General features: G+C 38.5%; 1 protein-coding gene across 3 annotated transcripts in view; it reads left to right on the top strand.

Moving 5' to 3' along the window:
* The window catches only part of LOC105387418 (WD repeat-containing protein 47), a 38,844-nt gene extending 13,546 nt beyond the window's left edge, over positions 1–25,298 (top strand). For 2 of the 3 annotated variants that reach the window (XM_048632851.1, XM_048632852.1), the window contains 6 exons: positions 14,715–14,932; positions 15,790–15,967; positions 17,647–17,790; positions 19,147–19,302; positions 20,049–20,268; positions 23,052–25,298. In XM_048632851.1, the coding sequence (XP_048488808.1) occupies positions 14,715–14,932; positions 15,790–15,967; positions 17,647–17,790; positions 19,147–19,302; positions 20,049–20,268; positions 23,052–23,197 (1,062 nt within the window). In that variant the 3' untranslated portion in view covers positions 23,198–25,298. Of the gene's footprint in view, positions 1–3,509; positions 5,109–14,714; positions 14,933–15,789; positions 15,968–17,646; positions 17,791–19,146; positions 19,303–20,048; positions 20,269–23,051 lie in introns of those variants that run through there. The other variant, XM_048632853.1, reaches the window with a different exon arrangement.
* The last annotated feature ends 630 nt before the right edge of the window (positions 25,299–25,928 follow it).

The raw sequence follows: 25,928 nt of genomic DNA, 5'->3' as shown, positions 1-25,928 counted from the left end.
ACAGCGAATCATCTTATTCATCAAAAGCAATTTAAGTCGGTTAGTTTTATTCCCGACGCGGCTTGCCCTTTCTCTCAATTCGTAATATCAGCACAAAGGTCGAACAGTTTCTCGCTCAGACAAAGCTGGTTCTGTTCAGCTGCCATTTGCTTTAACTGATATTTAATACTACACTGCATTTATGCAATGAATACTCTTTATATTTAAATATAGCTGTAACTTTCATCAAACCAACTCGGCGACCTTCTTGACGTAGCTGCGTATGACACCTCACAAAAACAGTTGTACCGTTACCAGTTCACAGTAACAGATAAACTGTATCAGGGCATGCCATTGACGTCAAATAGTCAAATACTGTGGCCGTACAAGGCAACTTGGTGACCGCTCGTCGACTGTTCCACTACAGATGCCCACAGGGCAATCTTCACCGATGAGACAGTTGTGATACTGAGTCTTATTGTGTGCGGGATAAGGTTGGTGGGTCCGTGTGGCAGACAGTACGTGGCGAGGCGACTCACACTCCATACTTGGTAATGACGCCGGCCACTCGCCGCGGCCGTCACCGTCATCGCACACTCATGCTAATATTTACACTTTATTACACAAACACCCTTTACACAGCATTGGAAGATGGAAGACGAATGTCCACAATACAATTAATTACCACAGTCATCAGAATCAGATTTTGTCCTACTTTTTGTAATAAGGACATTACTTACTTGTATTTTAACCAGAAAGTTTTCAGTAAAGTTCAAGGGTATTTATTCGACGTACATTTTTTAATCGATGATGGAAATAACATTTTACACTCTCCATTCACAACCTACCCTTAGGCATATCTCGATACCAACACTGAAAACATCTCTGGCTGTTACGAGTACATGTCCACCTAAAAGCAATCGAAAACCGAAAAAAAACACGGAAATTGCTTTTCAGCTACATCCGGGAGCTCACTAATAAAAGATCCTAAAATGGGCCAGCTAATCGCGTACTACCAATAAACCATAATTAGGTACGTGGCGCGGCGTAATTGTAATACCCTTCAAGATGTCACCAGAAACTTCGTAAAACAATTAAACGTCTATCAATTTCGTACAACATTGTCAGGTACTTGACCCAATAAAGGCCGATTGGTTCGGTTTTTAATTCCCTGTCGAAATCGGCTGGTTAAATTGCAGTTGATTGGGTGACGCGGACTGATGGGCCATTGCGTATTGGTAAACAACCCCCCACTGCTAATTGACACCCCTCTCTGTATGTGGTTATTATACTTAAATAGTGCAATAAAAGCTAGAACACATAATTCAGCATGGAATACAAGCCATACACGCATCATGGTATAACCACGTATAACCTAAAGACTTATGGAGTTAATAAGATGTTACGAAGTGGTTCTGTTCCTACTGAATATAATCTCTTGCCCTACTGATATATGGGGCAGGCTCATCTACCACAGACCACAGTTGAATTGACATTGATAATGAAATTAATGAAGCAGGGAGTCAAGCTTAAGAAAAAGATTGCATAGTTTGTTTCGGATAGTTTCTGTGATAACAACGACTCTACTTTATACGAACCGATTTCATGACACCCATTGCCCGTTAGATTTTTATAAAGCTACTAGCTGTTCCCGCGCGCTTCGCTTCGCCTTAAAAAGTTTTCCCGTGGGAATTCCGGGATAAAAAGTAGCCTATGTTCTTTCCCAGGGTCTAGACCATAAGTATACCAAATTTCATTCAATTCCGTTCAGTAGTTTTGGCGTGAAAGAGTAACAGACAGACAGCGCTTCGCTTCGCCTTAAAAAGTTTACCCGTGGGAATTCCGGGATAAAAAGTAGCCTATCTTTTTTCTGAGGGTCTAGAACATATGAATACCAAATTTCATTCAAATCCGTTCAGTAGTTTTGGCGTGAAAGAGTAACAGACAGACAGCGCTTCGCTTCGCCTTAAAAAGTTTTCCCGTGGGAATTCCGGGATAAAAAGTAGCCTATGTTCTTTCCCAGGGTCTAGACCGTATGTATACCAAATTTCATTCAAATCCGTTCAGTAGTTTTGGCGTGAAAGAGTAACAGACAGACAGACAGACACAGTTACTTTCGCATTTATAATATTAAGTTAGGATTAGGATTAGTTAGGATAGTACCTAACCCAGCTGAGCCCTAATAGTAATAGTGTTGGGAGGCCCTAAGATTTATCATACTTACGATATTTAAATTATCATTTCCGTGCCAACTGTATTATTCTGATTAAATAAATAAAACTAATTCAATTTTATTGAAAGTAAACACGGTATATTATTCAAATAAGTGGATACTTACGTGTAGTGTAATTGTGTACACATGTGTATTTTCGGATAAGTGAGGATTTTTCGTGACTCATTGTCGGATGAACTCATAGTTCTTTGTATTTGTAAAGTTTACTCACGGAAGGTGGCTCCCGACTAATTGTGAAAATTCGCGCTATTTAGTATTGGCTTCGACTATTGTTTTTGAAACGTGTATAAATGTGTGTGCTTTGAAATGTAATACCATTTTTACTTAGTTGGTAATCATAAACTTTCCTAAATTCTTACTTGGTCGTTTGGTAGTTTCTCATATGCCTTTTTCGGCAAAAACTATTTTGAAAGATGATCGTTTGTTTATTTCGTATGTTTATGTTCTTCAATAAATAAAAACTTTTGGATGTCTAAACCAGTAGGTGTATCTGTGTGTATGTTTAAGAACATATTTGTTTTTTGTTAAATACGAGATATGTAGAGCGTCGGAATGTTACCCATACAATAACGAGTACGCAGTGAAACAGCGCGATCGCTTCAGTCGCTGTGACGGATCGGGTTTCCAATCAATGTCGTTCGAAATTGAATGATTGTCATGTGTCTCTTCGCAATGCTCGAGACGATTAACCTCTTCGAGCAAATAACGCCATTGTTCACCAGAAGAATAGGCGCAATCAACATTGTTTTGTTTTTAACGTACAGTAATTGCGATCATCATTCTGTTACCGTTTTAATAAGTTCCTCAGTCATGGTGTATCTCAAGTATTCGTTATCCGCGTGTAGGACGAATATGAAGATTATGATGGGCTACTCCTGATGTAATATAAAACTTGTTTATTATATGCTCTCTATATGGGGTAGCCTTGAGTTCTTCCATTACAAATATGGCGGCTAATTAGTTATATTTGAATTTTCCAGCGTTATTCCCGCGTAGGCGCGGACGTGCGCAATATTCGCTTGATTTATTGTTGTTGCTGTGTCTTTAATGAGTTATTAATTTGTTGTATGTAAACTTGTGTGTTGGGTACCTGGTACGTGCGCAGTATATCGATTACGTAGCGATCTTTCTCTTACGCCATTCCAATTTTAATAGTTATTCGGGCGTAAGAATTGTAGCGAAAGTGGCGCTTGCGCCGCGTGACTGCCGCTGCCGCCGCTGGCTGCGCGTTGTACCCAGCCTTCCAGTGGACCCTTCATACCTATAAATTTTACTGCGAAAGCAGCTACGCCCTTCTTATTTTCTAAAAAGAGAAAATATCTACTCTGAATAGACAAGTCACGACTGTAAAACGAGACTGTTTGTCGAATGAGCATAATGCTTCATCATCACTACAAACAATGGTATGTTGCTCTAGAAGGATCGCGATGGGCGTCCACAGCACAAGTCTAGCGCTAATCGGATACATAGTGTTACACAACAGTAAATAGACGGTAACATCGATTCCGTGATCCAAATAGTAGAGTGTTGTTACGTAAAGCGCGATGAGGAGCTAACGGTACCGGTCGCATCGACGCGAGCTCACAGACCATTCCCTCCGCCTGCCGCGTGCCAGCTGACTAACAATATACCTAATGACTCCAATTACTTGCTACATGACATGATACGTACAGAACCCTGTTTCTTGCCACCATCATTAGAAACACTTTTTTATAAATATCATGTATAAGACACATTTCGAGAAAGCCACAGTAAAACGTATCATTCTGTAATAACATAATGTACACTGTACTAAATAAACGTGTAATTTTTCATCTACTGCACTTTAGTTGTTAGAAAACTAAAGAGATCTGCGAGCCGCAGGCGCAGATGTTTGAGCGACTCTAGCTCTGAGTTGCCAGGCTAGATTTTTTTATAATATTCCAATCTGTGTAAAAATAACTAAACTAAAAAATGTTAAAACTATTATGCTGCAAATGTCAAGTAGCTAGCGCCGCCGTATACTGTGAATTAGTATTCCAGCGACAATATGCTTTTATGGGTATTGTGACATAACCGGTTTGAGATATCGATACTGCTGCTGCCTTAATAGTGATTGTGTTGGGTCACGATCAAGTTCGACTTCTGCAGAGTGCAGATGAGCGGAGCGCCGCGGCTGGCAACCCAGGCGACACGATGACCGCGTAACCACCCCTTTCACTTGTATGTACTCGCGTCGAACGGCGCACGAGCCGCCTTTCTCTACGTCTCTGCATCTCGCTCTAACACGCGCCGCGGCCAGCAGAGGGGCGGAAGCAGCAGCAACACAGACGTGCGTGACTGCAGCCAGCAGTAGCGAAGCTTCCTCGGCGACATCCGCACGGAACTGCCGCGGTCCGATGCCTCCGCCATGAAGTCCAAGCCGACTCACTACGCCGACGCGCCGTTCAGGCCCTGCCCGCCGCTCGCGCGCCCGCCGCACAACTTCTACTTCCGCCCCTCGGAGCCGATGGACCTGCGCGGCTTCAAGACATCGCTGTCCACGTACTCGGACTTCTCCGCGGCCAGCGCGTACAGCGGCGGCGGCAACAAGGCGCGGGACTACTACTTCTCGTCGGCGGCGTACCGGCGCGCCGAGCTGGGCGGCGGCTCGCACGCCGAGCTGTACGCCGGCCGCGAGCGCCGCGCGCGCCCCGCGCCCCCCTCCGCCTGCTCGTGCTCGCGCTCGCGCTCTCTGGAGGACGTGCGCACGGACGTGGTCACCGAGTGGGAGGACGACGAGCCGCGCGCGCCCGCCTTCAGCCGCGCCGCCTACCGCGCCGCCCACCACCAGCCCTTCCACAGCCACCACTCCATGGAGAATCTAGTCGACAAATCCCCGCAAATACCACCGCCGAAACGTGTTTCCCATCTGCAGGTAAACAGTTTGCCGTACTAACTCGATGGTGAAGTTATGGTTAATTACACCTTCACACGTCCAGCTCACGTGTAATGTTGAACTGTGCCACTTCAAATGTAAATATTTGCGCGCTTTCTAAGTTTCTATATTAGCATGATTACCCAATTGGTGCTTGGCGAAATGCTTTAACTGGTTTATTTATTAGTATTGAGTGATGTTGCATTGCGAAGTGCCGGGAGTGATGGGGCCGGACAATGGGCCGCGGCCGCGTCAGGCTCCGCGGAGCGCGACCACTAACGGACATACGCTATTATGGCGCATGTACTAGCAGGCCAACACACATCACATAGAACATAGGCCCTACGTTATAATACGGCCAGAACAAACCATCATCTTTATACATTTCTAATTTAATTAAAATCACATCTATAGTTGGGACGTAACACTCGTAACAGTTACAAATAAAATTGCATTATACCAATATAATCATACATGTTTGTGATTATTGTTGGTCTAGATCGTTTCTAGATTCACCAAATATGGCTGCTTCTATAGAGGTTTAGGAAATATACTGCATAACTCATACATTACGTAATGTTACTTAATAGAATGCATGCAATGCGAATAGATGATCTTTTTACTTGTCTTACATGTTAGCTGGCGTAAATAATATTTTACAAAAAAAAATTGTGTTAAAACTGTGTAATTTTGACTGTTTCGTACACACATTTCATACTAAACGTTAGTTGATAGTAACGGTTTCTAGCTTATGTTCATTTTTGTACCACATACAAAAGTATGTATGGTGTATTATATGTTTTATTCCTTATTATGATGTGACTGACATACAATGTCCAGTCGCCACCAACGTGTTGCAATAAGTTACTCGTGCATTGCATTTTCTGCAGTTCTTGTTTCAAACGATTTCCTAAGTACATAGCATACTTCTTTGTAATTATTGAAACTATCCACCCGTGATGGTGGCTACTCGTTTTTCCGTAAACTTTTAATTGTTTACAACAAAAAAGGAGCAGGATTGCACCAATAGATATACGTATAGGTTCTTCGGCATGTCTGACTTTGTTATTAAATTATCATCTTGAAAATAGACTTACCAATGAATTACCAAAAAATATGTATGGTTCTAAGGCCTTGTTTCACAATGTCTGGTTAGTGGCTACCTGTGAGATAAAGTACATGCTGTCACTGTCAAAAAAATAATAACAGAAAGTGACAGCATGTATTTTATCTCACCGGTAGCCTCTAACCAGACATTGTGGAACAGGGACTTAATCTTGTTTGAAATTGTCAAATTAAACACGATATTTTTTTAAATACGTCCAATAAGTTTCATTCAGTAACTGCGCGAGTTTAAGTTAATATTGAATATCGGTTAAATGAATGATGACTGTATTTAGGATTTAGATGCCACGTGCAACTTAAAATTCCCATGGTTTCGTAATATAATATGAAATCCCTCTGGATCACATACAAGGCGTGATCATCCGATCATAAATAATATTTTTTGTTATTATAAAAATGATACCCATACAAGTGTTCATGTTTCCATTGTTCGATGCTGTGCGAATAACTTCCGCGATATCTTTAATGCACTTCAATAATCATAAATTCAGAACTTCTCTGTCAGTTTACAGTAACATTATTATATTTAGCCCCTGTTCCACAATGTCTGGTTAGTCGCTACCTGTCGGGTAAAATACATACTGTCACTGTCTAAAAAATAATAACAGAAAATGACAGCATGTATTTTATCCGTCAGGTAGCCACTAACCAGACATTGTGGAACAGACCCTTATAATCATTAAATATGTGGAAACTAAAGAGCATTTGACCTCGATAGTAAGTGCTTCATTCATTTCTTGCCCCAATTCTTCTCCGCCAAACTACAAAGGACCCTTTACTAGTATAAACACGTAGAGAATCTACTATATTTTATACCATACTTACCTACATTGCGTAGTAGATGTAACCACTACATTTTGGATCTAATCGAAACATGAGTTTGCATAAGTGAAAGAGAATCCACGTAATTGTAGAGTGCGGTGAAGTCATTGAAGCGAGATGCAAAAGTCTCGGTCAAGCTCGAATTCTGGCACCTTCCTGCGAAATGCCATTCAGCGAGACAGACAAACACATAATTAAATTATAATTGTTGTTACCTAACGTAGGTGAAGTTAAACATACTGTACTGTGGACGAACTCAGCAGATTTTGAATAGGGAAATAGCTTACTATCCCCAAAAAAAGTTTCGAAAAAAGTTTCATTCCCTCAAGATAAGCGATTAGAAAGTGAATGGTGTTTAAGACTATTTTTAATGAAACGTTTGTAAAAGTCGTAAAACCTACACTTATTTAATAAATTTATTGCCTTTGACGTGTTACATTTGAATCCAATTAAATAACATCAAGCAGATAGTTTATGCAGTCGGAATTATGTAGTTTATAATTTATAATGCAGCTTAAAATGGAAGTGTATCAGTGTTATGTCATAGTCATCACATCAAATTATAATCTGCTTTCTATCCATCGTTCGCTAATTATTAATACGAGATTAATGGATTCTAAATCGTTTAAATACAACATACAGAGCGTGGCAAGCAAGTGTGCAAAACGGAAATGCAAATTCAATGATTTTAGCCAGTGTTTAATTGATATTGATTAATTACATTTATTTAGTTGAATAGATGTTATCAATCGGAATTTCCAAAATTCGAATAATTAAAGTTGTTCGGAATGCCGGTCACCTCATAGTCTCCCCCTATCGGCTTACTACCACTCTTGCAACACCCTGTAGCTCTAGTTTTTGTCACCGACACGATAAGAAGAAGAATAATACGTAGTAGATATAAATGAATATACAATTCATTCATAAACATTTAATTGCTACAGACTAGACGGCACAGTTTAGCTATTATAATTTTTACTGCTCAATCGATGCTATACGACATAATTAAATCTTTTATATCTTCCTTTTAGTACCACAGTATCTAGCGACCTGATTTTGTTCCATGATAAAACGATTAATTCTTTATAGTTTTCAAAATACTGGTCTATCAATTATCCTACGGCTATTGCACATTGAAGTGAGGTATTTTACTGACAGGAAACCACAGCAGGAAACTTTATTTTAATTATAACAACGATCCAAACTGTATGTAGAGATTGGATATAATAATGGGGTTAATATTATAGCTATTTTAGCACATAACTTTGGTAAAACATCAGGACATTTTACTGAAAATAAAAAACAACCAATTTGTGAACTTAATCAAAATTTGCCAGAGTTCATTGTTGTGGTTGTACGTATGTACATTGCCTAGATCACCGGAATCATGACAGTAACTTCATATTATGTGTTAGTAAGGTTAAGGCCGAGGTTACTGTAGCTTTTCTCTAGCCTAGTTATGGGGAGTACACGATGTTTCTTCCATTGTATTCATTGGGCTTGATTTCTGATATCTTGCCCGTGGCAAAGAAACACTTGTAAACAAAACCTGCCCTATTCTTGTGTATCGAAGCGTTGCCGAAGTGATTAACAGTCGTGAGACTGATTTGCGAGCGTAGAGCTGGTACAAATGGAGTTAAAAAGCAAATACACTCGCGGACAAAGCGTAAACAACTAAAAACGTAAACATTGAGTAAAATTTTTTGATTGCTCATTTATTTTGTCATTGCTCGTGAGTGTAATGACCAATTTCATGGTTCACTCACTATAGCTGAAATATAAATCTTACAGCTAATTACTTTATTTAAATCCCATATTAGTATCCAATCCAAGGCCAGTTTCCGTCATGTCAAGACAGCTTCGGTGAACAGAATACAAGCTCCTATCATACCATGATGGCCGGATGACTCTGCGATCCTTTGTCACAACATTGTACGGGGAGAATGATGGAATGATGGTGTGCCATTATTCCATGTTCGTCCAATTTCACCTCCTGTCAACAGTTTTTATTGTCAACGACTGATGTTGTTACCGCCACTGTACGTAGATACACGGTATGCGCGATGTATTTTTTTGGTATTGCGTTTTTTTATTATATTTATCTTATAACATAATGCCTGTAATATAATCTTATAAATCATTCGTAAGGAAACTAAGAATATATAAATATTGAGTTGTTTCAGATTCACATAATTTAATATTGATCTGTTAGTGCTTAATATGACGCACGACACAAAATGCACGCAGATATAAAAAAATATACAAATAGTTTTTTTTACATGTACCTATAAATATAATAGTATGCAGTTATGTCGCATAGCTATTCCGACTAAATAATTGGCAAATCATTTTTGAGAGTTATAGGTACATTTATAAGAGAATATTCTAAACAATGACAAATGAGGAAGTACCTATAGTCGTTTGCAATAGAATCCAACAATCATGTAAACATACCAAATTGTCACGATTACTCCGTAATCACATACATTTGACGATCAATTATGAACATAGTCTGATTTCAACGAACGCACCATTGTTTTCACATTATCTTCAACACGATTTAACTTGTATTTATAAGTTAAATTTGTTAAAACATTTGCAACGTAAAAAATTCGAAGTATTTGACAAGCTGTCATCTTAGTTTTTAACTCATCGAACTCTATAAGTCATTGAAAAGTTAGTGTTGTTCGTAATCTGAAGTTATCTTTTAATTTTAAATTAATAAATTATTTTAATTTAATATTATTTGAATACAATAAAAAATAATTTTCAAGAGCTTAATATAATTAACCAAAACGAAAAAAGGAAGAGGAAGAAATGAAAAAGCTCGACGGCATTTTAGACACGGCAAGCGATGACACAGTGGTTCCATTTATAATTACGGTCACCGGCGACACTTCTGATAGTGATGATGAAGAAGACGAAGATTTAAATTTGTTTTAATAAACACTTTTTTTATATATAATCAGTTTTATTTTATAGTCTATAGCTTATATATTTAATCTAATTAGAACACTATGACATCACTATGGGCATAAACAATACGCTGTCAATGTCAGTCCGCCATATTTGTTTACATGATTGTTGGATTCTATTGCAAACGACTATAAATGGATCTTTAAATAGTAGCAACGTGGTAGCAACACAAGTCATGCACAATCGATCGGGCTATCGATCTCCATCAAAACAAATGTTTCTTGTCAATGTTTGTAAGGATTTAATACTATTCATCTTATTAAAATTTACATCGTGTAAAGTAGTACCTAGATCGACTTAATTTTTTTATTTACTTTTAAGTACGTCTTATATACAGGGTGTTGCAAAAAGGGTAAACTAAGTAAAGCTACATGTGCAGCATGGTCTATCTAACCCCGAAAATGAAATCAGAATTTCAAAATTCGCGATAAAAAAGTCCATAGTAAAAAGTCACGTGATCAACATAGTTTCTATGGAAAATGATTATTTTATCGCGAATTTTGAAATTCTGATTTGAGTTTCGGGCTTAGATATGTCGCAGGCAACTGGTTTAATCTCCTGTTTGATTGAACCACTAGCCCGTTCATTGGATGGCGCTGTTCAGTTGTATGACTAGGCCGAACGTTGATTGTACAAGCGTCACAAAACGTCCAACTAGTTAGCTGACTTAAAATCAGTCAGGTGGTGAATAAAACAAATATGGCGTCTAACAGCTAACAGCTGACACAAAAAGCACCTATATTGTTAGTTTTTTGCAAATAAATTAGCTTTAAAGTGCGTTATTTGTGTTAAAATAGTGTGAAAACATGGATTTACCTATTATTACGCCGCGGGCGGATAGTTTCAAAGAAAAAAAAGTGGCGAAACTGGATAATTATGAACAACAATATGAAGGTACGTTTATTGTTATTGTTTAGTTAATTTGTGAGATAAGAGCTTTGTAACATAGTCTTTTTGTTGACTCTTGTCTGGTAATGTTCACCCTAACCAGACATTACAAAGTTGCTATACTATATCCCATTCAACGACTTCGCTGAATGACGCTCAGTCAAGACGTCGAACGTTACAATCAACGACTTGACGAGTTGTCCTTTAGTCATACAACTGAATAGCGCCATCCAATGAACGGGCTAGTGGTTCAATCAAACAGGAGATTAAACCAGTTGCCTGCGACAGATATACCATGTTGCACATGTAGGTTTCGGCTTACCCTTTTTGCAACACCCTGTATTACCAACACTTGTTACTCTTATTAGTTATATATATATTTTTTGAATAACTATAGACTAGAGTCGCGTTCTTTGCGTTGCGTTCGAATCAAAAACCAACATCATACGTCGTCGTCACGTCGCGTCATAGCAGCGCTTTCTAATCCCAACTTGCAACTTTTTACACCACACACACGCACTTTAGAATACCTATTTATGCTGTACAAAATGTTCGTCGTATATCGTATTGTACGTGTTCTAGTATTTGACTGCAACACTAAATTATACATAATAATACCTACCTACACGTAATAGTAAAGATTTACGAAAAACTATTGCACGCTTGTTTATAAACAAGCTCATAAATTTGAATTATTTCTGCAAAACCTTTTAACTAGAGGTATTTACCTCCGCTAAGTTGCTTTCTTTTCAACAACTTCCGACAATCGTACAACTATATTAGATGATAATATTTATATTGTTATGATCTAGATAACTAGAGCTTACAGGTGACGAACCGATTAGCAATTTTAATGCGGAATAATGGAACCGGATAATTTTTATGTAATTCCTTACGTAATTGTCGGTGTTTTACTACGGGCTATAAATATTTGTTAAAGTAAAAACATCGTAAAATTTAGAGTGACTGGAGGGTCACTTTATATGACGAAAAACGGAGTTTCAGAGCGCTGCTGCGCGAACCAAGACTTTATCTCGTTGTAATAAACGTGCCGATTTATGTTCGTTTTTCGTCAGTATAGAATAACCCTCCTGGTTGTTTTTTTTTCTTACTGAGCTGATGTCATCATTAAACGTGATGGTATATTTTTTGCAGCATTTACCTGCGTGTATTGTTTGTTTATTGATTTTATTGTGTACAGCAACACTTGAATAAAAGGCGCTTTGACAAAGTGGCTCAGTGTAGTCTGTATATTTAAATAATATATCTGTACAGATCAAGTACTTCTTTCATAAGTTTTACAGTTGTGGTAATCAAAGGTTGAGTGAGTGTTTCGTAAGCTATCTGCAAATGAAACAAAGATTTATATTATGCTCCCAATAAAAATGAATTGCATTCACAATAATTGGAGTAGCGCGCTCTAACCAAGATTTATAAATGCGCATATATGGTTAACAGGCACCCTTATCGCAAACTTATTTTGACAACGTTTTTTTTTATTAATAATTTGTATTGAATTTGAATGTGTCTTCGTAAATGTTGCTTCGTTTTGACTTGGCGATACTTCCAGGCCCCACTTTAAGGTCAATGTACATGGATTAAAGATTTACTGTCAGTTAAAACTGTGTAGGTACTCATTTGTCTTCATTACAATAATGGTGATGAATGCCTCTTTGGCTTTTTAGTTTGACAAGAGACTATTGCCGTCATTTGAATCATTATGGGCACACACATACTGCATGTATTTATTTTTGGGTAGCAATAAAACGAGTGACTGTAAATTACAGTTCTAAGTGTCAAAATTAATTAATTTGGGTTATAGAATTACTAAGTGAGCGACTGACTGCGAGTGACGAGAAATCAACAGGACAGCAACTTACAAACATTAATTTGAGTTACTTAAAATACAAAATGAGCAGCTTCATAATATTTGAGCGACCTAATATTTGTTTGAGTGTCAACGTTACGTCCTGCATTTTTTTCAATATTTGGCAAATGTATTTTTTATACTGAGCGGCATTTTATCTTAAATGAAGTGTTTCGAATACAAAAACCACTTTGAAAAATACACTAATGAGCAGAGTATAATGAGCTCACATTTAAAAAATAAAAATAATATGAAATAACTATTTGAAGAAACACTATTCTATTAGTTGAGAAATTTTATTATTGAAATATAAGGGTAATTAAATAAAACAATGTACTCCATAAAAATAAAGTAATATGCATGCATTTATTTCAATAAAATGAACAAAAATTAAAATAAGACGCTTCAGTCAACTAAAAAAAAAACTTCTTATAAATACTAAGAAACATTGATAGGTATGAGGAGCCCTACTACTCATCGACACTGGTAAATAAGTGCGGGCTTGGACTTATTGGGCCGGCCTCGTTTTCTTTTTTGTCCAATGGGTATCATTTTTGCTTCCAGTGGTGGTGTTGTTAGTTTGAGCCGAATTGCTAGCCCCAAAACGTGATTGCATACATATCTATTGAAAAATTCGGGACAGTCGCACGATCCTTTTTGCCAGTGCATTTAAAAATCTGTAGTTTTCATTAAAAAGCGTATCAAAATAAAAAACATAAGCCCTCAAATAGAATATCAGTAACCAATAATCATTAATATAGCAGCATAAAAAACTTTGCTCAAAGTGAACTTTTTAGTAGTTCGCTAAGTATAACCTCACTTAGAAAAATCGAATATATCTTAATATTGAAGTTGCCCTCTCTGTATTTCCAGTCGCTCACTTAGTAATTAAGTCGCTCGGATATTTTTTTAATATCTGAAATGGATTTGTCACAGTCCACTTTTTGTAAGCTCGTACTGGATTTTATTATAAGACAATATTCGTCGTCAGTTTAGTTAATTTTTCGCTTACTCAAATTCATACCGCTCAAGTTATTAAAACTGTATGTCATTATCAGTCGCAAAGTTTTTTTTTGTTCGCTCGTTTTATAATTCCCCTTTATTTTTACTAGTAACTGTACCCGCGAACCCTTTGGCTGAATAGTCGATTCCAAGTCCTAAATTCATGCTTAGGCAGATTAACTCGGGTTTTAGTTATTTTAATGTAATGCCAACACAATCTGTGTATGATGTTTGTAATTAAGAATACGTAGGTACAAATCAAACAACTTGGCTTTATACACAATTGAGTATTTTATACAAAGGTAACTGGATTTATCCTTTACACGTATCACAAATCTATACCAGAACCTAAGTAATTGAATTAGAGATTTGTGACCTTTGTGTACTAGACACATTAATTACCTGGATTTAGTATTAAGAATACATAACGTTCCCAAGTAACTGAGGCAGCCTTCCAGCCTTAGCTTTATACAGGGTGTAAATGATTAAGAATGGACAGTTTTGGCAACTAAGAATAAGGCTTACAAAGGTCTGTTATTGGGTAGTACCTTGTATGTGTACAATATTATATTATGTACCTCTATATACGACATATTATTAATTTAATCATAGTCAGGGTTGCAGCCTTGTATTATTTAATTTTTAATCTTAATAATTTATAAATTAATCCAAAACTCAGGGTTAATAAAGATTACTAATTCGCACAGATTTAGTCCGCTCCACTCTGGTGGACTGGCAGCCTTAATGTCTGGTTCGAGAATTCGAGATAAGGACACCTACATCACTTGCTTTACTAATTTGACATCCCTTCCTGTGACTCGTACCGTTTTTGCAGGCCAAATCTATACACTGTCTCGCACATTCCCAGCCGTTCTCTCATCATCTCACCAGCGGCAATGCTATATCGGTCTCTTTCTCTCTTCTAGGGCCAGAGCAGGAACGGCAGCCACCCCAGCGTCCTCACAGCCGGTCCGGTGACCAGCGACGTGAACGGATCACGTCCCACCTTCAAGCCAGTGACGGTCTTAGAGGATCTCCAGGCGGTCAGATGCGCCGAGTTCCATCCCAACGGGAAGCTTTATGCTGTCGGGTCAAATACGAAGACACTGAGGATATGCACGTATCCGAAGATTGAGAATGTCAAGTGAGTGTCATTGGTTCTATGTATAAATAAATAATAATAATAAATAATTTATTGATCCAAAAACATGTAAAAATATACATCGAGTGAACACTATAGTTCAGCAATTTGTGAATAAACTCCAGAATGGGCTTATGGATAAAAGCAATCTATAATGAGCGGACGTCGCTAAGAAACGGATGTGTTCATTCTGTGTGCAATAAAGATATCAATGATTAGCAACCACATAAAAGCTAATCACAAATTATAATCTTAATGTCATCCTCGCTTTCTACCATATCGGATGTCTAAGTTAAACCGTAGATTTACTTTCAACGTCGTGTCGGAAACTGGCTGTGAAGTAATTAATTGTAAAACAATGTAAATGCGAAAGTGAGCCGCCGCCCGGGTGACCTAGTGCGCAGACGGGTTGACCCTGCCTGCGCACTGCTCGTAACCAGTCCTTACTTAATCACCCGCTACTTTGTAAACAATTACTGCAATTACGCAGCTCTTTTGAATACTGCGCGAAATCTTAATATTTTCTTGAGATTTTTATCTGATAGTCTATATGCCTACCATAGAGTTATTTTTATGCGTCTTTATGAAAATTACAGTGGGCTCTGTTATATTGGCGCTAACATACACTGGCGAAGTGTATGCAATTTTATAACGAGGCAAACCATGAAACCTTACCAATGGTTTAAACACAGAATCTAAGGCTGCATCCAGACTTAACGTGGCATCAGGCGGCTATATTTCCGCGCTATGATCGGTCACTGGCTTCAGCATCATTAAAGGGGCCCAAAAATAATGCGCTAACCATCACATGCGGCAGCGCTTATTTTCGGACACACCCTAACCCTTCAACCTCTTTCCAGAGCAAACAGCGAGTCCACGGCCCCCACAGTCCTCCTGAAACGCACAAAGCACCACAAGGGCAGCATATACTGCCTGGCTTGGAGCCCGGCCGGTGACCTCCTCGCCACTGGCTCCAATGACAAGACCGTCAAGCTGATGAGGTTCAACAGCCATGCTTGCAATCTGGAGGGACAGGAGGTAGGTGACATAATACAGGGTGGTGCAAATGTTGTGTTAGCGGACAAAGGGTTACTCACAGGATCATAGTTAACAACTTGTTGTAGAACTTTAGGAAATTTCTGAATGATTTTGCAAGAAGCTGTATGTATTTTGGTTTTGTTTTGCCCTTTTATATCAACGCCTGGCTTCGGCGAAATAATTTTCCTTTGTGATTACAGTACTTATATCAAAAAATCTGTCAAACTTAAGATGGTAATAATAACTATTAAGTATTAACTGCACCCACATTCTGCCGTTGCTTGTTATGATAGTCAGTCATATTATGAGGTCATTGATAAATCTAAACATTCTATCATCGAACTGACTTTATATCGAAATAAAAGCATTAAAAAATAGGAACAGCCATATTTATTTCGTTTAAATGACGAATTCTTAAATATTTCTATAGCGTCTAAATGAATCTTAACGTTTTGTCCTTTTTATTGTACATAATAAAAGTTTTTAATACGTAAGATCAGAGGATAGCCATTGAGATAACTGAGTCTACCGATTAATTTATATGGATAAACAGGTTTTATACAGTTAAAATACCTTTCACGGCTTATAACAGAAGTCTAGAACTTAAGTCTACTCTTTGTAACTAAATATTCTTTCATTTACTTAATTTTATTAACATTATACCTATATTAATCCTTTTCGTGCATAAAGTTGTATTAATTGGTAACGAATCCATTAAATAGCACTTAAATAATGTCGTCGAAATTATATCTTAATTTTCGCATTTTGAAATCGTTTATGAATTAAGTAGTAAGGCGATATTAATTATATAAAAAGAACTAGTTCTCTGAGACAGAGAAAGTGTATAATTAATCGATTTTTTGAGAAATATAGATCAACGAAAAGGATTTCGTAATAACAATCTTATCTTACCTGTGTTGTTCACTTCCTCATACTTTCACATGAGCGCGAGATGCTACACTGATAATTACTGTTTTTAAATAATTTATACTCATACTCTTCCAAACAAGAAGAATTTATAATGCTAGTACTACTATAGATAATTTAGTGTCAATTTCTCCATAGTCGGTTAGAGCATAACCAGGGAGTAGTGGTTGACTTTTGATTGATTTTTGACACATCTGTCATGAATTTTATATGGAGATGACGTTTAATTTATAAATCAATCCCTGTCGGTTAGATAACCGGCTATGGAGAAATTGGCACTTAACCTGGCATGATCATCAAAATCGCTATAAATTACAGCGTCTGTGAGATTTAGATGAAAATGTAAACTGTCGGTCCTTCCAAGAATCAGATATAACACGAATCTATTAATCTGCATGAATTATCGTGACTGTACATAATGTTTGCTAAATTCGCTGAATTAGTGTAACTTCTAGATCCGCGTCACAGATACACAAATTTAAGCACGATTACCTGTAATCGCGTTTGTCGCGTCGATTTAATGTCCACGACTTAACGGAGGCTTAACGATTAGGTAATAGGAAAAAAAGTTATAGTTTGTGACTTTGAGCTTTTCACAAATGACAGCAAATGCTAGGAAGGAGGGTCCTCTATAGTTCATTCAGTCCAGCTTTAACTACAGAACACTTAGAGCCTCGATTACTACACTTCAACAAGATAGAGTGACCCGCCCGACCCTGAATGCTGTTTTCAACCACCGTCTTCCTCACCAGGTGGAGCTCGCCATGCACGACGGCACAGTCCGAGACGTGTGCTTCATCGAGGACACGTCCAACAAGGCGAGCCTGCTGGTCAGCGGCGGCGCCGGCGACTGCAAGATCTACGTCACTGACTGCGCCACCGGCAACACATTCCAGGTACTGTACCACCGACACATTAGTAACAATCCTCAAGCACGTCAAGCACTATCTATCCATAGGTCTCTGGTGCATATCCGGCTCGAAGGACCAAAAAGAAAATATTATTTCTTGACGTCAAGCACTATCTGTCCATAGGTCGCTGGTTCTTATCCGGCTCGAAGGACCATGAAGGAAGTCGTATTTCTTCAGTTTTCTCGTTGGTAATTAATTTAGTAAGAAGAAAATAAAATTCGGCGGTTGGCACAACTTGTCGAGCATAACTTTTTTTAAATTGATTTTGCCAACACAGCTATTTCTTCTTCTTCTTAGCGTATCCCTGACTCATACTAGTGTTGGGGTTTGTCACCGTGGTGAAAGGCTTCAGCCAACTAGATCAGTTGACAGCCGCTGACGGCCCAGGGTGCTCGGAACGTACCTATGTAATGTGCACGTTGTTGCAGCTCTTGCTATTATCATCACCGTCATCAATTAAACTATCGATCACTACTGGAAATAGGCATTTCTCCATGGTGAAATGTTCAACTGTAAAAAACCAATGAATAACTCATGTCTGCTCTTAGTTTACTCTCCTCCTAGCCCTTTTCCGCATCAATGCAACAAATACAAAACAAACACATTCATATTTGCCTCGTAAACAAACTGCGCGATATTAAGAAAGATTTACGCCGCCACATAATTTCAGCGCGCATAGCTAAAGTAATAACTTAAGACTTATTATCCGAGAACAAAGTTTGCCGGCTGCAAATGTTTGCACTTTACATTGTGTTACTCATTTGTATTGTTGTGCGCGGGGCCGTGTGGGCTGAGCTAATATATGTATTTGTAGCAAACGATGCTTTATGATTTGCATTGGTAAACAACCAGACTGTGTGGGACTCTAGACTATAACGCGGTAAGATTTCTCGATCGGTATATTGCAACTTGGCAAGCCGATAGGGGGTGACTAAAGTGGTAATACTCAGTAACTTTTGGTCTATGATGAGACGTATCACAATACTTTTTATTATATCGAGTACATTAGTATGTGTCGATATAAAAAATTCAAAATTCATAAATGGATCCGTCCTATTAGCGAGACCAGCACTTTAGCAACAACCACTGCATCCTAATGACATAACACGATAAAGAATAATAGCCTTATAAAGAACAGCTGAAAGCCAGCGTGTTGCCCTTATTTTCTACAGCACATGCTGAGCTTATGCCTTTTCTGTTATTCTTTGTTTCGTATTGTATTATTTTCTGTATTTTTTTTTGTTGTTGTCAGTGTGTCCAATAAATGTTTCTTTATCCCTTTTCCGTTACAATATTATGATCTTGTTACTCTGTATCTTAAACAACCTCTCTCCCTCACAGGCGCTCAGCGGTCACTCGGGCCACGTGCTCTCCCTCTACAACTGGGGCGGCGCCATGTTCGTGAGCGGCGGGCAGGACAAGACGGTCCGCTTCTGGGACCTGCGCACCGGCGGCTGCGTCAACACCATCTCGCCTGGCAACCTGCCCTCTAATAAGGTACTTACTTATTTTTATCTACAGGGTGTGCAAAATAGGTATACTTACCCGACACGGGGTGAATCAGGAGGTCCATCTGAATAACTTTTGTTCTAAGACTTTCGGCTTAGTATACCAGTTTTGCATCACCCTGTATTAGTATTGTCATGTTTTTTCGATCGAAAGGCGCAGTGGTTAGTGACTCAGGAGGTCCCAGTTCGGTCCGATAGATAATTACAATAACCTTCCAGTCTTGGACATGGGGTCCGTGTCCTATAGTGGACGTTATTAGTCCACTACTGTGTTTGTTTTTGTAAGATCTATTGTATGTGTCATATATTTTGTATCGAGTATAGAAAATGTCCTGACACAACATTGTGTTAAAAGGCTCCAGGGCACTCACGTGGCGAAATATGTAAATTTAGGGTTGTCACAAAGTCAACATACAAGAACGCTGAATTGACTGTTCATTGAATCATCTTCCACCAGCGAAATATTTAGCATGACGAAATTGGTCATTGACCTTTGGCGAAGATTCTGAATACACGAATTTCCTCTTTGTCATGGGTTTTATCGTTGTAATATCGGCAACGGACCTATACTTACCTAATTTGTAAAATATAGCATGACAGCTGTCAAATCCATACATTTTATGGAAACCAGCTTTATTTACCTACCAGGATCTCTCAATCTAACGTCGTAGGACTCATGATGTTTTTAACAAACCTTATTTTTTTGTTTTTTATAACCCTATCATCTCCCCCCAGGGCTCCGCAGTAGCCTCCCTCGCTGTAGACCCGAGCGGCCGGCTGCTGGTCTGCGGTCACGACGACGGCTCGTGCGCTCTACACGACGTGAGGGGTTCCCGGGCCTTACAGCGGTTCACTCCACACTCGGGAGATGTGAGGAGCGTGCGGTTCTCGCCCGGAGCGTATTACTTGCTCACGGCGGGATATGATGGTCGTGTTGTGCTTACTGATCTGCAAGGTTGGTGGCATTTTTGTATGCTGTGTGGGGGTGGGGCCTGGACTGGCTGTCTAGAATGGAAGCTTTATATCCTAAAAGTAAACTCAACTGCAAGGTTAATGAGGTCCTGTTCTGGTCCAGTTACGTACAACCTTAGAACTGTTGGTGTTTAACTAACTGGATCTGCCTCTCTTGAATCTCTGTGACGGAGTAAGTAACTGAACCTGGCTCTCTTAAATGGAAGCTTTGTGAAGAACGCCAAGGTAAGCTCCCTAAGAATGGATAATTTCCAACAACGCTGGTCTACTGCTGGTAGTTGGGTTCACACATCTAGATGACGGCTCCTGCGCCCTCCACGACGTGAGGGGATCCCGAGCCTTGCAGCGGTTCACTCCACACTCGGGAGATGTGAGGAGCGTGCGGTTCTCGCCCGGAGCGTATTACCTGCTCACGGCGGGCTATGACGGACGCGTCGTGCTTACTGATCTGCAAGGTTAGTGAGGTTTTGTTCTGGTCCAGTCAGGTCCAGTTTCCTTACAGAGAACTGTTGGGGTGAAAGTAAGTGCATCTGGCTTTATTTATCCCTGTGGCGGTGTCAGTAATTGGACCTGGCTCTCTTGAATGGAATCTTTGTAAAGATCGTCAAGGTAAAACCATGGATCCTTTCCAACAACGCTTGTCTACTACGGGTTGTTGGGTTCACACATCATGATGACGGCACCTGCGCTCTCCTTGACGTGAGGGGTTCCCGGACCTTATAGCGGTTCACTCCACACTCGGGAGATGTGAGGAGCGTGCGGTTCTCGCCCGGAGCGTATTACGTGCTGACGGCGGGCTATGACGGACGCGTCGTGCTTACTGATCTGCAAGGTTAGTGCTTAGGCTTCTGTTCTATGCTCTGTAAGGGTGTACTGGACCAGGATCTCTTAAGTATTTGTAGAGGAGAACGTATCTGGACCTGGCTCTCTTGGATGAAAGCTTTGCGAAGATCAATTCAATTCAATTCAAAAATTCAAAAATATTTTATTCATGTGAAGCTTACGACTAAGGTACATGCTTATGAGCCCCAAGCTAGAATGTAGCTTATGTGGGCAAACGCTCATATCAAGTTTCAATGTTATAAGTAATTTTAACAGTTAAATTATGTTATGTAGGTTTTAACTAAGATGTAGTTTAACACAGGTAAGTATGCATATGCCATGATATACAATCACATAGGTACTCTAAAAATAACACGGTATTCAGAAAAGTAATAAATTATAACGACTGAACAAAAAAATGTTTAAGTACTTTTTTTTTCTTATGGTTATTGAAAGGTTTAACATTTGAGACATCTGTTGGTAATTGATTAAATAATTTAGGCACAAGATAATTTTTGGTTCTAGACCCATACACATTGTTGACGCGGGGTACCAAGAGCCGTCCCGCACGTCTTGCACTACGCTTACAGGTGAATTTTATTTTATATTTGTCCGACCAATATTCTTCTTTAATTATCTCTAAGTTAGCTTTTTTATCTGCTGGTATTATTTTAAATTTTCTATATAGGTGATCGTACTGTCCGTTACATTGTTTTCGTGTATTTTTATCCAATAATAGTTTTAAGAATCTAGTTTGTAAGTTAGTTATTCTATTTAGGTAGGTTTTAAATGTAGTACCGTACGTACCTACAGCATATGATATTATGGAGTCTACTAAAGCGTAGTACAAGCAGTGCAGGACAGATCTCGAAACCCAGCGTTTAAGTTGGTAGAATTTACATAATGTTAGTCTAAGATAATCAACAATTTTGTTGATATGATAATTCCAATTAAATCTGTTATCTACGATGACTCCAAGGTACTTACAGGTAGGTACCTGTTCTAGTTGAGCGCACGAGCACGTAATACTATTTTTTAGACGATCGTGTAAACAGTCGTAGCTGTGTCCTTTTATTGATATTAATGAGTTCTTATCTGATCTGGTATAACTGGAGTGAATATGCATAATATTAGTTTTAGTTGCGTTTAACAGTATACCGTTATCATGCGCCCAGGCGGTAATGTTATTAAAGTCCTCTTGGAGTGCTGATTGAATTGTTCCTAGGTCCTTATCTGCGTACATGATACATGTGTCGTCCGCAAACATGAATATTTGACATTTTTTTACAACATTGACCATGCTGTTGACGTGCATTATGTAACACAATGGGCCGGTCACCGACCCCGTCGCTATCGTCAAGGTAAGCTCCCTAAGCATGGATCATTACCAAAAACGCTGGTCTACTACTGGATGTTGGGTTCACACATCTAGATGACTGTTCGTGTGCTCTCCACGACGTGAGGGGTTCCCGGGCCTTACAGCGGTTCACGCCACACTCGGGGGATGTGAGGAGCGTGCGGTTCTCGCCCGGAGCGTATTACCTGCTCACGGCGGGCTACGATGGTCGTGTTGTGCTGACTGATCTGCAAGGTTAGTGAGGTTCTTTAGTTCTGGGTTAGTGTGCTCCAGTCTGGTCCAGTTACCCTTAGAGATAACTGTTGGGGTGTAAGTAGCTGGATCTGCCTCGCTTGAGTCTCTGTGACGGTTCAAGTAATTGGATCTGGTTCTCTTGAATGGAATCGTCAGGGTAAACTCCCTAAGCATGGATAATTTCCAACAACGCTGGTCTACTGCGGGTTATTAGGTTCACACATCTCAGGTTCCCTCGCGATTTTGCGATGATATTAATTGCATTTAAATTCCAAATAACTCATTGTTACACGTAATTTTACTGCATCTAGTAAAAACTTCCTCTATACTTACCTCATAATTATCTCCCTCAGGTGACCTCACATGCGCCCTGCCCAGCGTGCCGGTCGCGCGACACCCGGACAAGGTGATATCAGCTCGCTGGCACCCAGACGACTTCTCCTTCCTGTCTACATCAGCCGATAAAACCGCCGTGCTGTGGACCATCCCGCCTGTCTAAACTGCATCCGCTGCACGGCACCGCTATCCATGTAGATAAATTTCGGTTCGCGAGAATTTGCTGGGTTTATCTACGTCGATAAAGATGCCGTGAAACCCGGTCTGGTGGGTTAGTCTGTCTATACAAAAAACGAACGCAGGAAAGCTGTCATGCATAACGTTTAATGCAAGCTAAAGTGTTTTTTGTGAGCTAGACCGACCCACCTGGTTATATTGTGGGGCAGTCCCCAGTATCAAATGTATCATTCATCTGCTCACAGTGAATCCAATTTTAGCCACAGACTAATAATATTCTCAGATGGTTTGAGTCAACGAGTGAGTAAAGTTGGCTTCACTATACCGGTGCGTAGATTTTTAACAGTCACAATGTTGTATTTTGTTGAGCAGATGGAGCGGTAGGTTTTGATGTTGCCAACAGGGAATGTGTATGCTCTGTACGTTTCTGCACTATGCTTCTGACATACTGTCAGTGTCAATATCAAGTATGGCAAGTTGCAGATATCGCTGTTTGGAATGAAACGCACAAATACGCGCAAACCCATAGCAGCTTTTAAAAAGCGAACAGAGTGTGAGATACTTACATAGATGTAGCGAGTAGCCTAACAAAAAGATTCATTATTCTGTATCATATTGAATTTAATATGAAGACAAGATTGTCTAACGGTGATAGTGTAAATGAGATAAATTACTTATGGTGCGTTGTACTAAGCCTGTTTCACGATGTCTAGATAAGAATCTGTGTAATAAAATTCGTACAACCTGTGGGCACTGTCTTTTACATGTTTTGAGAGAGTCAGCGTTAATTTTATATTTCAGGGTAACCTTTCCAGACATTGTGAAACAGGCGTTTAAATATTATGAACAAAATTTTAAGATTCTTGTGCGACTGATGATAATGAGTGAAATTAATTATGAAAAAAAAGAAATTCTAATTGATGTTGATTGATTCATGTTGGATTTTAATGTCCTGTCAAAAGACATTTTATCTCTAATAAAATAATAAACTTCTATCCATCTTAAGCTTATTTTAATCGAGCGAGAGCTTTAAAAGAAGGCTTTTTAAAATAAAAATAATAAAATTTAGGTAAATAAATCATACTCTTCTATGTCACAAGGTTTTTAATTTATTTTATAGAAATCAATTAACTGATCTTACTGTGAATGTCAGCGGTGTCTAGTTGTACTTTATTATTTATTTAATTCAATTAATTATTATGATCTTATAACAATACTGATAAACTTAATGTCAATAAATGTATCTGGGTATGAGGCCCCATTTGTGCGTTGCCCTGTGTTGCGTCGCGTCGTCCCCAACGGAACTGTCATATAAAAAAATATATTTGTTCTTTTATGACGACGAACGCAACACAGAGCAGTTACCAATGGGGCCTCACTCTTAGACCTTAGTGTTTGTTGTCGATGTTTTATTGTTGTCATTATGCTTGTAGCTTGCCTCCGTTAGATGTCCATGGCACGGGGGAACAAACATAATTGTATTAAATATTATTATAACGAACAATCTATAAGATTATAAATGTTACTTAAATTATTGTACTATTAACTAACTACTTATGTATGTATTATGAAGTGATAATTATGGCAAGATTATTGCACAAAACGAACGTCGTAAATAAGCTCGAATATAAAGCATGAAAGTGAAATAACAATAACGAAATATTACTTACATTAAGTATTATGGAATCAGTGTATTGCGATTTACGCAATCTTTCATGTTAACACGTTGATACGTAAAAAAAAGACATATTTTGTGTTTTTGCCCTGGTGTCTGGGTTTGTAATTTGTCTAGTGAACAAGTTTCTTTATGTCCAGGAATCGTAATTAATTAACAAAATATTAAAACGTTACTATATATTTTATTGATAAAGTTATGGAGGTAAATTGAAAATGTTGTATTTAAGCATAATAAAGAGATTATTTCACTTCGTAAAGTAAATATAAGCCGGATATATTTTTCGCCTTCCAACCGTAGCAAATTAGTATGTCACTCAAATATACTACGGCACTGTTATCAAACGTTTTTTTTTAAATTAAATCTATGTATTCTGTAACAATAAGAATATAACCTTTGTATTTACATAAAAGACTTGTTTTTTTGATGTCCCATAGAAATAAAACAAGAAAAAGGTACTTTGTTTACAATCGTGTAATTCGTAAATAGGTAGGTATATTCATTACAAATCTTTTACTAACAGAAACGGAAACTATGAAGTTGTTTATGATTATGATATTTTAATTATTAGGTACTAACTGTCACAGGGTTATAGTGCTGACGGTACCTGTATGTACAGTCAGCTGAAGCTCTAGTGATCGTCAAGACATTGATCGCTACTTCAAAACCAATACAATATTCTATTTTCAAAGAATCCTCGAATAAACCTCATAACTAGCTAATTATTTACAGAGAAAACGCAACATCATATTGCTAATGAACATTTGTGTCTACACTATTTATTATTTATTAATGTGTACAATTTTTAAATAGACTTGTAGAACACTAAAAATTCCATCAATGTTAACATAATTGTATATTAAAAATCTTTTTAAAACTATATTTTAACCACCTACTTGTTAGTATTCAAACATAATTATAGATGTTGTATGCAATAGTAGGCATTATAAATATGGGGTAGACATAAAAGTTGCTTAATAATTACATGTAGGGATGGTTAATAACATAAAACGTAAAATATGAGTATGAAGATTAGCCTAGA

The sequence above is a fragment of the Plutella xylostella genome, chromosome Z (genome assembly GCF_932276165.1).
Source record: "Plutella xylostella chromosome Z, ilPluXylo3.1, whole genome shotgun sequence".
Taxonomy (NCBI): domain Eukaryota; kingdom Metazoa; phylum Arthropoda; class Insecta; order Lepidoptera; family Plutellidae; genus Plutella; species Plutella xylostella.
The sequence above is the reverse complement of the archived record's forward strand: the minus strand, read 5'-3'. Positions and strand labels throughout refer to the sequence as shown.